This window comes from Peromyscus californicus, unplaced genomic scaffold (assembly GCF_007827085.1).
Source record: "Peromyscus californicus insignis strain IS unplaced genomic scaffold, ASM782708v3 Scaffold_22__1_contigs__length_63687245, whole genome shotgun sequence".
In the NCBI taxonomy this organism is placed as follows: Eukaryota; Metazoa; Chordata; class Mammalia; order Rodentia; family Cricetidae; genus Peromyscus; species Peromyscus californicus.
The window spans coordinates 34,409,481-34,425,432 of record NW_026294525.1 but is presented as its reverse complement, the minus strand read 5'-3'; the positions used below and the strand labels follow the sequence as shown (position 1 = coordinate 34,425,432).

The 15,952-nt window shown below is 37.4% G+C and overlaps 1 protein-coding gene across 1 annotated transcript in view; it reads left to right on the top strand.

The window, feature by feature from the left end:
- Lama2 (laminin subunit alpha 2) overlaps positions 1-15,952 on the top strand; it is a 571,484-nt gene that overhangs the window by 485,841 nt on the left and 69,691 nt on the right. The window contains exons 42-43 of the mRNA XM_052751249.1: positions 11,407-11,523; positions 13,543-13,725. Coding sequence (XP_052607209.1) covers positions 11,407-11,523; positions 13,543-13,725 — 300 coding nt within the window. The remainder of the gene's footprint in view (positions 1-11,406; positions 11,524-13,542; positions 13,726-15,952) is intronic.

Genomic DNA, 15,952 nt, shown 5'->3' with positions numbered 1-15,952 from the left:
ACCAAGCCAAGGCCATGACGGAGATGGGAATGTTTTCTTGCTACGTTATGACATTCTCCTGATTTGTGGCCAATTACACAGGTTATAAAATGGCCGTTAATCAGGGAAATGCCATATATTACCAGGAGGAACTGCTGAAATGGGCCCTGCAGAGCAAAACTCCTGACAGCAGCTATTAAAATAGAGATTTAGTCATTTCTCTCTCTGTGGCGCCTGGAGTTAGAAGGAATAAAAATGGTGGGGCCAGCATGCCCTCCATATTTCTAATTTGTTGCTTGTTCAAGTCAGTCCAGCTCGGTTTGTTCCTGTACTCTGGTCACAAATGACTTATTGCTGCTCCCTGCCATTTTTATGCTGTCCTTGCCTTGAGGGAGTCTGAACTTGCCAGGAGCAATTTGTTTTGCTTTTTAATTTTTGAATATACATCTGTTAAAAGTGAGTTTGCCCTTGCACACGTTTGAGCCTTGAAGGCAGTCTGCAGTGCACTAGTTGAATGTCTGTGTGGAGATAAAAATCATTTTGTTGATAGATTTGAGCTGCAGGACAAACCGATGACTGAAAGGGTCAGAAGATGAATTAATGCCACTTTACAGAGGAACAAGGAGTTTTGTCATTAAAAGAGTCAGTTGGGGTTCTCATTGAATATGTACAGGGCAAAGAATGAAGTAGTTGATGGTGCAAAAACCGTGTGAATGCTAAGATGTTATGTACCTCACCTCATTGGAGTCACTTTTCAGTTTTATTCACTTCCTGGTTTGCCTCTAATTTTTGACTTTTAAGGTAAGTGAATTTAATTACTTATGAAAATAAGTGATTGTTCTACATACTAGAAATTGGTGACATGAAATAAAAGAATTATTCTAAGTTCAAGAATAATAAATATATTAATAATAAATCTGAGAATTCCTAGATCTACAGTACTGTGCAATATATAGAACAGGGCAAAACTGTGTTCCCACATTAACATGTATCACTCCAGTTTATTTATACCTTCTTTCTGTACTACTATGGTGCTTCAAGTTCTCAGGCATGTAGTCCAAACAAGTGTATCAGAAAAATGTTGAGACAATAGAGGTGGTACATTTGCAATACTTACCTTTTGAGATTCTGTTACTATTTTATATTAGAAAAAGATTTTATTTTATTTCATTATATATTCATGCCCTTGTTAATGGATAGGAATACCGTAGCCCTGTTAAATATGACATAGGAGTCTAATTTGATTAAATGATTCTTATAATATTAAAGTTATCTCCTTTTTGAGTTCACATACTACCATTTGCCTGCATCAGTTTTTCCATATGTGCATGTATGAAAGGCTAACAAAACCTGTTCCATTGACAGAGATATGGCAATATGTAGATGGGATTGAGTCTGTGTCCTCTGGCCACCATTCTGTCTCATCTTTTCCCATTAATGTTGCTAATTCCTTGTACAGACTTTTGTTCACTGCTTTGGATGTGAACAGTGAAAATCAAGAGAATAGGACTGAGATGGAGTCATGTTAGGGGAAAAAACAACAAAATAGTAGCAACATGGAGGCAGTGGCGATGGGAATGATGTTCCTTGAGAGTGAGACTTGGCTGACAAGCCTCCGCCTCATTTTGTCAGAAAACCTTCACGAAGTTCATTAGTGCCATCTTAGCCAGAGACAGGGGCCTGCACAATACAAGTGGGTGTCCTACCTGGAAATTACTGGTTTTGGTCTCATATTCAAAACCAGAATCTAGGATTCCAGGAGGTGCAACAGAATTTACCAATCAGTTTAGACATAGTAGAGATAAACACACCACCTTCAACTTCCTGATAACTCAAGGGATGGTGGGGCTTGAGTGAAATCAGAGAAACTTGTCCTACTTAAAGCTTTCAAATTCCGTTTCCTTGCTGACTGACACAAAACAAATCTACAGGCTTTCAATCAGGAATACAATATGGATCAAAATCTTGCCATTCAGTTTTATTAATCTAGATGCAGAAAGAACTACCTGTACCTCCACATCTTAAACATTTAGAGAACCCATCTTTAGACACATACCTCTTCTCTCCTGTCAGAAGGGGTCTGCTGTGATCCTCTAGAGGGAGGAAGAACACAGCAGTTGTAGCCAACAGCTATTTGGGGCCTCTCGATCACTGTACCCATTTCTAGAAGTCCTAATTTGGATGCTTTCTGATTCATCAATGAGTGCTTTGTAAATAATGTAAAATGAACATATATATACATATATATATATATGTTCATTTTACATTATATATATATATATATATATATGAGATCAAATTGGCATAAGAACCTGCAATAAACACCTCATATTTAAAAGACATATTTTTAATCATGGGGGGAAAATGAACAACTCACAAACTAAACTAAGATTGTTGTGTGACTCATTTGATATTCTGTACTTGGTTGAGGAAGCATTGTGGCACAGGGGTGGTCTACCATGCAGAAGATCTGATCTCAGCCTTCTCTCTGATTTATCATGACAATTGATTGACAACACAGCAAATATACATCTTAAAGGTCCCATATATCTGAGGAATTATAATAACTGCATACTGTAGACAACCATATACTCATGTGATGTATGCATGTCTTATACATAGAATGTAAGTTACAGATTAATATATCTAATTCAGTGATATATATATATATATATATATATATATATATATATATATATATATATATATATGGACTTGGTCAGGATTGATTCTGGAAAAACAACTTCTTCTGCTAAGATCAATGTGGCTAATATACCCTTCTTAACATTATCTTCTACATAGATAAGGAAAGAAAGTTCTAAAAGATTGATGAAAAACAGATTCATTACTTCAGTTAACATAAGCTAAATCTTTGCAGGTTGCCTTAGATCTTTAAAGGAAGATCAGGCTATCAAGGGGGGTTTGTGCTAGCTTCTCTGGCCAACATTTCAATTTTGAACTTGACCTTATTAATGATCATGTTTTATAGCCCTCTCTCCTGTGTGATAAGGTGTTGCCTAGTGCATGAGATTCTGTGTTCAACTTCCAACACAGCGAATCAAACAATACAAATAAAAAATTAATAAACAAAACCAATGACCAAGAACTGTAAAATACTTGCATTGGTTTAACTAAAGAATTGGCTATGCTAAAAGAAGGTATATGCATGACATATAAGGAAGCAAGACCTTACAAAAGAACGATGACATGTAGAAATGAGTTCATATGTGGGCAGCCTCAATGAAGAGTTTTATAAGCATATTCAAGTATGTTAAAAAGTACATTCTAGCAGGAACAGCCACAAAGACTTTGAAGCAAATGACTTTAGGGAGAGGTGAACTTTAAAAGGCCTGAGACACTAGGTTACTACACTTACTCAAAGTCTTTTGGTATTATTTAATTTTGAAACCTTGTTCATTGCTTTGCCAAAATCACTTAATTATTGAAATAAATAAAAGCAAAGAACCCTGAGTCAGAATTTCCCCCTGCTTCGGTTGTTATTCGCTACTACACGTAGTCAATCAAGCAAGTGAAGAGACAATCTGTTTTTACATGGAGGTGTTTCCCTCAATCTTGGCCCAAGCAACAAGCTGACCTCGCTCCTTAATAATTCATGTCAGATACGTCCCTGTAATTCTCCACGCATCCTACCTCAGAGAACAGCAGAAGGAAATTCAGAGGACCTAAACTATCTTGAGCTCGAGATCAGGTATAGAGGACCCACCGGCACTGTCTCAGGAACATGGGAAACCTGCGAAAGCACTGATATAGAAGTTGTTTCCTACCCTGCCCCAGGAGCCTCCTTTTGGCTAGGACTGTCTGATGTGAGTATGAATCACTGGGCTTGCAATGAAGACAGTTGCATTGGCATGTCCTCATTCTCTGCCTGTGGGTTGCTTCAGCTCCTCCTCACCTCATGAGCTCCATCTTTATCTAGTTCATGCATGGAACATAGTCTTCTACATTAACATGATGAGACAGAGAAAGAGAGAGAGAGAAAGAAGGGGAGAGAAAGAAAGACCTTGAGGCATGTTAGATGCAGCCTTCAGAAAGAAGACAGAGAAAGATGCAGCTATTGTTTTTCCGTGGTCAGAAAAAGGCAGGCCCATACCATCCAGCTAGTGTCTTCCTGTTGTACTCCAAAAGTTAAACGACTTACATAAGGGTTTCTTTCTACCATCAATGATTCTGTTTCCTCCACCATGTTATAATTCAAGCTGGACCACAGGCATTCTTTGGCATGCCAAAGCTGTGGTTCCGCTAGGTCTCACATAGCTTCCCTTTCAAGCCAACATAGCCATAACCACCTGTTGTGGAATATTATTTTAAGATGTGTTACATTCGTTTATGCTGTAGAATATTTGCTTAATGATGCAAAGATGTGTTGCATTCTTTTATATTGCTTTGTTTAACTCTGTGAAGCTGTGTTACTTTGTGTGTCTAAAGCACCTGATGGTCTGATAAAGAGATGAATGGCTGATAGCGAGGCAGGAGAAAGGATGGGCAGGGCTGGCAGGCAGAGAGACTAAATATGAGGAGAAATCTGGGAAGAAAAGATCAAGGAGCAAGAAAAGGAGGACAGGAGGACTCCTAGTGACCAGCGACCCAACTACACAGTAAGCCATGGAGTAAGAAATAAAGAAAGGTATATAGGAAAGAGAAAGATAAAAGCCCAGAGGCAAAAGATAGACAGGATAATTTAAGTTAAGAAAACTGACCAGAAATAAGTGAAGCTGAGGCTGGGCATTTATAAGAAATAATAAGCCTCCATGTATTTATTTGGGAGCTGGGTGCCAGGCCCCCAAAGAGCCAAAAGAGTAAAAGCAACCAACAACACTGGCCTTTCTCTTTCTTGCTGTGCTTGTGACTTCCATCTCAGAATCTGTAATTCATTGTGCTCAACTGCTGCTTACCCGATTCTTCTATTGCCAAAGCTACAAAATGTTCACCTTGCTTCACGATGTTCCATAAACTACAAAGCCATAAGTGAGCATTGTCAGAATGAATAATTAAGAACCCAGAGTCAAACAGCTCAAACATCAAGTTCCGAAGTCAGAGTATAGGCATTAATTTTGGATTTTATATATATTTTTATTTTCCAGTATAAAAAGCAAAGGATGAGGATAATAGTTTTAAAATAGAATTTTAAGAGTATCATTGAAAATCTTCTTCAGTTACTCTTACAGAATTTTTCATCCATTTGTTGCTAAGCATGCAGAAAATGGTGTAAACCCAACAATACGCTTTAAATTAATGGCTTTTTAAAAAATAAACTATACATGAATATCTTGCTTGCTAGAGAATTTGAATATTTGTTGTGTAGAAAAATCAAATTCAGTCAGGAAAGTAAGAAATGTTTGCAGTTCTAGTTCCTTAACAGATGAAGACCTCTGGGTTCTCAGTGACAATGCAGCCCCTTAATCCCAGGGAATCCGCACAGACGGTGCCCTCCTCACCAGACTAGACCTATTTCACAAAGAAGGCTTTGGTAACCATTCAATAACTTTATTTTAGTGCCAGCAGTGAAAACAGCAGAACTGTTCAAGGAAAGATGAGCTGTGATTGACAGAGAAGAAAATTCAATTACTTGGAAAGTATATTTGAGAGAACAAAATTGAAAATAGTAATATATTACTGCAGTAAATGAGCATATTGATGTTTTAGAGATGTGCTTTGCTGGGCTGGTTTATGCTTTGTTTTCTGTAAGATTGAGTCTTTGTCTTGGATCATAAAGCGAAACACCTTAAACAAGACGATGTGATTATATTATCATAATCTGCACTATGGTCATGGCTGCCTGTGGATTATGGCAGCGGTTTAATTGAGCTGCGTATAAAAAGCCTTTATGTGCATTGGAGTGGATCATTAGTGTATCCAGTACTTGTTCATGTCCAGAGCACTGCAAGCTCAGAATTCTCAGTCTTCCTTCCTTTTACCTTCTTTCCAGAAGAAGGTCAATGGAGGACAGGGTGATGATTCTTCAGCTGTTTGCTGTTGTCACAGGTCCTACAACAGCCCTGTGCACAGGCATGAGAGGGCAGGCACAGTCCAGTTAAAGCAATCTTTCTGAGGAGCATATTCTCCTCTGACCTCATCACTCTGGGTACAGGGAATGATGAAAAGAACAGTCCTCCTGTTGGCAAGTGCTACCAAGATGACACTTTTCCTACACTTAAATATACTTTTTTAAAAATCAAAGAACAGCAGTATACACACAGAGAAAAATTAAACTAGTACAGCTAGATATATACTAAGAAGTTTTAATTTCCTGTTTTGGAAACTGACAATTGCTGTTCCATTGATTCCTAGTTCCTATTGTAAGTGCAACCAACATTTTCTCGTATATTCTTTCCTACCTAGTTCCCAACCTCTGTCCTGCCAAATTATTGCATATACATCATCATCTGTATGCCTTAGTCATGTTTCTGTTGCTGTGATAAGACACCAAGGCAACATATAAAAGAAATAGTTTGTTTGCCCCTTTAGTTACAGAGGGGTAGAGTCCATGACCATCAGAATGGACAGTCATGTCGCCAAGCAGGCAATCATAGTGCTGGAGCAGTAGCTGGGAGCTCACACCATGAGACACAGCCATAGCAGAGACTGGGAGACATTGGGAATGGTGTGGGCTTTTGAAATCTCAAAGCTTACCCCCAGTGACGCACATCCTCCAACAAGGCAACCCCTCTCAATCCTTCTCAAACATTTCCACCAGAAGAAGAACAAGCATTCAAGTAGGGGAGCCTATGGGAGCCATTCTTATCCAGACCACCACAGTGTATCTTTCTTATTCATTGGAAAGTTTTAAGGGTCATTATACACCCACACATACTCATATAATTCTTTTTTAAAGGCTGCATCATCTATACTATTGTATGAACATGCCATATTGATGTAAAAAAAAAATACTCAACTGAATTACTTAACATTTTCTTCTTTTTTTCTATGACAAAGATCTAATGTGTATTGCGGATGATACACATTTCAGTTTTTTGTTCTGTATATTTTATATCCACTTACATACAATTTTCTGACCTCAGCCTCTGCAGTGCTAAGGTTTCAGGGTTGTGCCACACACATAATAATAAGGTCAGTTTCTCAGTAGAACTTCTGGTCCTAGGGCTGGGATGATGCTCAGTGATAGAAGATGTGCTTAGCATATATATGTAAGGCACTAATTCAATCCCGAGTGCTGATAAAGAATTGACAAACCAAATCCATTTCCATTTAAAAATTCTGATAAATTTATTTAAATGCTCTTAGAAAAGCAGCGTTGTTAATCACTTTTTACTTCCAACACTCTTGTGAACACTTGATATTATCAGACTTTCCTTTTGATTTTATTAGTTTCTTGAAAATTTCATACAATATATTTTGATCATATTCACCCCCTCCCCAAACTGCTCTCAGACCCATAACCCATTTCTTAATCTACCCAAATTTGTGTCCTCATATTTTAAAAAACCATCAAATCCAGTTTGTGCTGGCCATACACTCTTGGATGTGTGGCCGTTCAATGGAGCATGGTTGCCCTATCAGGAGCCACACCCTGAAAGAAAATCATCTTTCCATCTTCCTAAGTTGCCAATAGCTCCTTTCCATGTTGGGATTTTATCTGGCTTGAGCTTGAGCAGGTCTGGTGCGTGCTATCACAACCACTGTGAGCTCGAGTGTACAACTTCTTTGTCGTGTGTAAGAAGCTCTGTCTCCTTGTAGTCATCCCTCCACCACCTTTAGCTCTTGCCACCCTTTTTTACTCCTTCTTCCTCATTGACCCTTCGGCCTTGGGAGGAGGGGTGTGATATAGATGCCCCTGTATTCTGCAGTCTCTTATTCTCTGTACCTTGACAAGTTAAGGGTCTCTGTTTTAATTAGCATCCCTTACAAAAAGAAGCTTGAGAGGCTTTTGATGAGGGTTAAGAGACACAATAATCTGTGGGTATAACAATTAAGTCACTATTAGCCCATTTAATACTCTACCTATTTAGTGGAATAATAATAGTAGGTTCTCTCTCTTAAGGCCTATGATCTATCTAGACAAAACTTCTTGGTTTCAATAGTAGTACCAGGTTTGAGCTTCATCTTATAGAGCACAGTAGGCCTTAAATCTAAGCAGATAGTAGATAGTTACTACCGTGACATTTGTGGCCACTATTGCCCTGGTGGGTTGTTTTGCCAGGGCACTTGTTACTGTAGCTCATGGTGTTCACATATGATCAAGATTGACGACTACTTTGAAACTTTAGATATGTGTGTTTTATTTGAAATATGCATCGAGGTCAGAAAATTAGTAGGGAGCCGTGGCTTGGCATTCAAGGGAGGAAAGATAGAATATAGTGGTGTAAATAGGTAAACAGGACTAATGAAACAAGAAGGGTTATGTGGGGTGGAGAAGGTAGCTCAGGAGAGGGAATACATGGAAAAATAACTAACACTAAAGACCTTTGAAAAAGTCATATGGAAACCTGTTCTTATAGAGGCTTCATATCACACACATATACATATATACACACATATGCTCATATTTATATACACACACATATATATATATATGAGTTATTAGGTAACTCCACTTAATTTCATATATATTATTAGGTGTATGACTCTGTTTAATTTCATATATAAATAAATATATATAAACGTAGTTACCTAATAATAGAGTGACGATTGCCCCTACTAGATCCAGAGGCTAACAAATTAAAATCTGATTTTCAAGAGTGTATTTCTCTTTTGGAGTTGTTAGCAAGGGAGGTTCCATAGACTCCCAAACATTACAGCCTATTGCTACTACTCTTGATCACCCTCCAAGGCTTTGAGGCTACTGATAAAGATACCCTGTCCTTTATTCATGTAACCCATAGAAATCAAGTTGATATTGACCTGGAAATTTTATCTCTATTGTCTAACTTCCACAGTGCTGAAAGTGCTTTATTCCAAAGGATGTTATTAGACTTTTGACTTTTGCTAATCTGATAGATGAAAAATATGTTTGATTCTTTTGCTTAAGGTTCTTTTATCATGATAATTTTGAGTATTTTGATTTTACAACTGATTCTTTCTTTTTAATTTATTGCAATCTACCTTTCCTGTATTTTGTCTATTATCTTCAACTACATGGAAGACTTGGCATATTAGTCTATCGTTTTTGCACATAGACTGTGTTTATGTGGCTCTCCTCTCATTTCTGTAACTGTAACAACAAAGGAAAAATGAAATGGAGATGGAGAAGCGTGAGGAAAGGCTGAGTATGTAAGTGGAGATGGGAAGACCATTACTACTGGCTGGACTAGTTCCATCAATCCCTGCTCCTGAAATCATGCTGTGAGGAAGAAGGAAGTGATTTGCTAGAACTAATAGGCATTGCATGTGGTATGTATTCCAAACTCACTGATAGCTACCCATAACTATTACTAAATGCTAGCCGATCCTTTCAAAAAGACTAAAGACCCCTCTCTTACTTGTCCTTTTTCTTTTTCTTTTTTTCTTTTTTTTTTTTTTTTGGTTTTTCGAGACAGGGTTTCTCCGTGTAGCTTTGCGCCTCTCCTGGAACTCACTTGGTAGCCCAGGCTGGCCTCGAACTCACAGAGATCCGCCTGTCTCTGCCTCCCGAGTGCTGGGATTAAAGGCATGCACCACCACCGCCCAGCTTACTTGTCCTTTTTCAATGTACCTCCTTACTTAGAGAGTCTACATTTTATCTGCGTTTTGTATTCCATTAAGCTATCTTAAACAATTAGTGCACATCTCCCAAGGAAATGAAAATTATGGTATAGTAAACTACCAAAAATATATTCACAAAGGCTGAAGACATGGCTCAGTGAATAAGAGATAAGGATAAAGAACTGAGTTTGGGTCCCTAATATCCAAGTAAAGCCCTCGGGGTGTAGCAGCAGCACATCTGTAACCCTAGAACTGGGGTGAGATGGTAGTGATAAGAGGATTTCCCAGACTTACTGGACAACTAGTCAAACCAAAATGGCAGGCTCAAGGTTCATTGGGACACACAATATTGACACCTGGCTTCTGCAGGGGTTTGTACATGCACAAATAGGTACACATACTTGCATAAATACACACTTTTCTTTCCAAATGTGGCAAATGTTATTGTGTGAAGTAAACTTTATGTTTTTCCAGTTCAACTGGTCATTTATAAATGATGCAAGAAAAGAGGGCTGGTGACTAGCTCCTTCAAACTTCAGATATTGCATTAGTGACTTTTTCTGTTGCTGTGATAAAGCACTGTGACCTAAAGCAACTTACAGAATACAGAGTTTATTTTGCCTTATAGTTCCAGGGGCAGGGGGGTATCCACAATGGCAGAGGAGACATAGAAGCAAGAAGCAGACATGGTGACAGGAACAGGTGACTGAGAAACACATTCCTATCCACACACAGGAAGTAGAGAGAATGACTTGGAAGTTAGGCAAGGCTAAAAACTCGCAAAGCCTTCCTCCAGTGTCAAGCTTCTTCCAGCAAGGCATGGATGCTCCTCATATGGTTCATAACTTCCCTAAACAGTACCAGAAGGTACCAAGTTTTCAAATACCTGACCCTATTGGCCTGAGGGAGGCAGTTCTCACTCAATCCACCACATATGCTTATTGTATATTTGTCTCCAGTAAGATTCCTAAGCCAATCGTTTTTATATCCTTGAATCAATCTTTGTTTTTCCCCCCAAGTGATTTCGAAGTTCTTGACATTGTTAAAATCTAAGCCATATAGTTCTTATTACAATAAAAACTAACCTAAAGTTAAAAAAAAGATAATATAAATAACAAGATAAAGAAGCCAATATGTACACATTTAATATTAAATCATCACTTGAAAGTACTGGTTTTGAATGTAAGATAACATAAGCTAATGTAGCAAGACAAAAGACTTTATTGAAGTCTTTTTGAGGGAATTTGTAAAAATATTGCTTTCTCTATGAAAAATGATGGGTTTATCTGGGTTGTATTGCTTTTTCTTTGCTTTAATTTTTCTTTCTGTTCCAAATAATACTCAGTGATGTTTACTGAAATAAGATATTCTTTTCTATGATTATATAAAAGATTTTGAAAAGCTAACCCAATGATCCATTTTTGATAATAAAATTTGAATATGTAAAAATCAGTAGAGGGAGGTCAAGAGAATATCATTAAAATACACTTGAAGGCTGAATTTTGGAGGTTTCTAGCCCATAGGAAACCATCAAATTAAGTCATGGAGACCAGATACCAAGAGAAAAATGGTATGGGTAAACATTCTCAAGTACCGAGTGGTCGTGATAAACATTTTTAATGCAGAGATATGTGGAAGGATAGACGATAATAAATGAATCAAACTTTTCTTCTTGCTGTTTGTTAAGTGTGTGTCAAAGTTAATTGAAATTGCATATCCAAGAATAAATAAGTCATTTTGTCTTTGGGGGGGGGGTTATGTTCACAGAAAATCACAACGACCTAAATGGCCTGAAAACCAGATTAGAAGCTGCTGATGTTAGAAATGGTGATCTCCTGAGAGCTTTGAATGGCACTTTGGGCAAGCTGTCAATCATTCCGAATGGTAAGCATCATGGTCCTGCCCTCTGCATCATGGGAACTGAAATACAGAAGGATCTTGGTAGCTTTTACTGTTTTCCTAACATTGCGTTTCTACTATCGTAAAACAGTGGCGGCAGGTTTTCTTAATTATGAATTATTCCTTTGAGAATCAGAACCACACTTAACAATATGGCAGTGCTCTCCTTTGTTGCCTTTAGTTGGCATGCATAGGAACATGTTATAGCAAGGAAGAGACCATATTATTACCTTGTCATCCCTGTTTCAGCCTAAGAACTCTTGTATTAGTGGGAAAGAGTAAAAACATACATGCACTGTTCTGTATGACATTGGTGTACTCCCACAATTCACAATTTATTAGAGTATCTACACAACAGACAAGAGCCTGTCAACATTTCATATGTCCTGCTTGACTAAAGTGACCTTAGCTATTCCCGATTTCAAAAACAGTAGTGTCAACCCATTTCTGTAATATCATCCAACCTATTAAAACTATTTAAAATTGAGTGTTTGATTATTAATTCTGAACACTGCAAATTTTCTTAGTGATCTTATTTTTATATTTTCCTAGCAGGCTACAGTGAATTATAAGTACTTACTAATCAATATGATTTGGTGAGCATATGTAATCTCTCATACTAATTCTCCAAGGTGGAAAGAATTGTTATTTTCACTTTGCAAGTAAGAAACTGAGAAACGGAATGCTAAAGGCCGTTGTTTAAAGTGATGCTTATGAGATGTGAACCTTGCATTTTATCTTCACAGCCTTACCCACCAATATAGACACACAAGCTTGGATCTATTTGTACAATTGTTTTAGTCACTTTGTATCTCTGCAATTTAAAAAAGAAAAAAGATAAAAACAGCTTAAAGAAAGAGATTTACTGTAACTTACAGTATCAGTGTATGGTCAGCTGACTCCTCCAATATGGGCACATGGTGAGACCTGGTAACACAGAGGTGGGACTGTGTGGGAAAGGAGAAGATACTTAACTCACAGTGGCCAAAAAGCAGAGGAAGGAAGGCTGGGAACCATGTAAGCCCTTCAAAAACATACCTCCAATGACGCACTTCCTCAGGCCTGCCCCCCACCGTGCTCTTTCACAGTTACCACCACCCCTAATAGTCCACCAAATTTTGAATCTGGCAGTGGAGTCATCCATAGATGGAAGGCGGAGACCTCATGTTTTAAACACTTCCCAAAGTCCCACCTCTGGCGACAAGTCCTTCAACACAGAAACCTTCAAAAGTTATTTTAGCCGGGCGGTGGTGGCACACGCCTTTAATCCCAGCACTCGGGAGGCAGAGACAGGCGGATCTCCATGAATTTGAGGCCAGCCTGGGCTACCAAGTGAGTTCCAGGAAAGGCGCAAAGCTACACAGAGAAACCCTGTTTCGAAAAACCAAAAAAAAAAAAGAAAAGTTATTTTATATTCAAACCACCTGAACTATGTTTTACATTCAAATCATGATCCAGAAATAACATACATGTATATAACATAGGAAAGATTAAAATTCAAATGCATTTTACTTTTATTATTTTCATGAATGTCTTGACTACTTAGAACCTACCAAAGTGCCAATACAGAAAACAAATAGAAACATACAAGCATAGGTTCTAACATTCCCAAGAAGCTTATCCAAAACTTAAAAGACATTCATTTTGCTTCTGTGGATATACAGGTTAATTCTTAACTCTAGTTTTGATGAAGCTATAAGAACTGTGTGGATGGATTCCTTCCTTTAATATGCTCAGCAGCAAATCACAATATACACTTAAACTACAAATCACTTTGCTCTTTTAAAAGCTAATCACGTACTCATCACAAAGGTCCCTGAGAAAATTTAATTTAGCTAAAAAATTTGCTTCATTTGCTACAGCTGATTGAAACACAGTTCAGCCTTTACCCCTGTGTAAATGTGTCCCTGAGGTCAGCCAGCCACAGCCTCTCTCTGCCAAGCATGGATGAAACCTGCAACGTCTTTTCTTTGTTTTCTTTCTCGTGCCCATTTGTGCCAACAGACACGGCTGCTAAACTGCAAGCTGTCAAAGACAAAGCCAGACAAGCCAACGACACAGCCAAAGCAGTCCTGGCCCAGGTCAAAGATCTGCATCAGAACCTTGATGGCCTGAAGCAAAACTACGATAAACTAGCAGACAGCGTGGCCAAAACGAATGCCGTCGTGAAAGACCCTGCCAGAAACAGTAAGATTTCCTTCCTCACTGTGATAATGCCATTTATTTCATCACACTAGTGTGGCCTAGACTCATGAGTAGTAAAGCAAGATGAAGCCTTAAAACTTGGTGCCCTCCCCTTCCTGGTGTGGGTGTGAGAATTACAGGTCATGCCATTCCAGCCCCCAAATCTCTCAACTCTGCCTGGATACCTTTTCCATTTAATTTTATCCAATCAAGAGGAGGCTAGGAATTCTGAGAGTTTGCATGCTATTTGGTATGTGGATGTCACAACTGTTTAATCCGTTAGTGTAATTGAAAATAGTTATACAGATGGGAATAGCATTGGAGTAGAGTAGTAGAGTTGAAGGGGCATATTCATTAGCTGTCCTGTTAGAGAAAGCTGTCACCTTCAAATGCATCAACATTTGAAATTTCTCTGCATTTATTATTTAGAGTTCAGCCAATTAATATTTCCAGGAAATAAAGTGTTTATCTACTTTGTAACAACTGTACCTTCACATCTTTTATATAGTGCATCAAATTCATTGGTTTGATCAGAATTTACTGAGAAATCTGAAAGAATTTACTGTAATGATTTATATTTTTTGTTAAATTTAGTCAATAAACATTGGTACTTCTTAATTTTCCTTTTTATCACATGATAAGATAGTATCTTAGTATATGATTTCTCTAAGGGAGAAGGTTATTTTTGTTTGTTTTGTTTTGGGGGTTTTTTGGTGTTGTTTTTTTGTTTTTTTACTTTTTGCTTTTAAAAAACTAGACTATCTAGCAGTATTTTTATGAGGTGTAAGATCATTTATAGAATGTGATGACAGAAGTGGTGTTATCAGATGGTAGTGACTATAGAGTAGAGGCACATCTGAGTGTCTTCATGTCAACCCAAATGCTAACGATGCTGTGACGGAAGACCTCGTTATGATGGTGATACTGGGGGGGGGGGGGTTCATGACAGCTTCCTGGGCAAGGGGAAAAATCAACACAAAAATGATGTGCTTCAAATCTGGGATGAGGAAAGACCCACTCCTTACCATTTCCTCAAGGAAGATAGGGAATAAACACAAATTGTACTTTTTTTTATGTAGACTCAGAAATAATCCCATGTGTTTCAGCAGCCTCCCCTGAGTTACTTCTTCTGAAACATCACAACACTCCTCCAAATCAGGAGAAAATAGATTTAAAAGAAAATTTGCTATTTTATTTCACTTAGCACATAATTCAAGATATCATTTTGTTCTAGTTTAGATTGACGCTCAGCTGATGATATACTTTTCATAATACTGTTGTTTAACTATATCTTCCACTAAAAGAAATATTTATTGGTAAATATTAATTAAATATTTTCTTTTTATCTTAATAACATTTCCTTTCTTGTGAATAGCTTACTAAAGGGCACTTCCCCCTCTTTTTAAAAATTGAATTGTCTTCATGCAATATATTTTGATTGTGTTTTTGCGTGCTTTTACCTGATAAAACTTACTTGAATTAAAATAAAGTGTATTTGTAAAGAATATCTGTTAAAAAGTGCCACTTTTGTGGTACTTTATAATACCTGTAGAAAATATTTTCTCATGAATTTTCTAATTTCTTTTTTTTACTTCCATATGAAATTACCTGCAGAAATCAGTATGTATATGTTTATTCATATGCTTTCTAGAAACTTTTATGCTTTTCTATTGCAAAAAGCTTCGGTTTTGCATGTGATCATATATTGAAACTGCTTTAGGCATTGCATAGCTGTTCTTTACACTATCACTAATTAATAACAGATATTTAAAAAGAGTATTCATCCAGTGAGACTAATATATGGATTTATTTGGTATAAAATGTCTTAATAGTGCTATGGAAATCTAATGAAATATTTGAATCTTTTCCACATAAAAGTGTAAAACTGCCTTTTGTAACAGATTGAGATAAATTACCACATCTCTGATAGCACAAATTCAGCCATTGGGTGTGAATGACTTCCCTGCACATGAGTTAAATTAGCTAAGATAGACTATGTTACTGCCACTCCCCCAAAGCTCATTTTCCCTCCTTTCATTTACGTAATTATCCTCATAATTAAATTTCTTCTAAACAATTCTTCTTGAAATAAAACTGGTTCTAAACAAATGAGCAAGACATTTAACTATAAAAATATTGTCTCCTAAACATTTCAGAGTTTGAGCCAAACATCACAGCACTACAGATAAGTAGGGAAAAGGATAATAACATCAAATATATCAAAATTTGA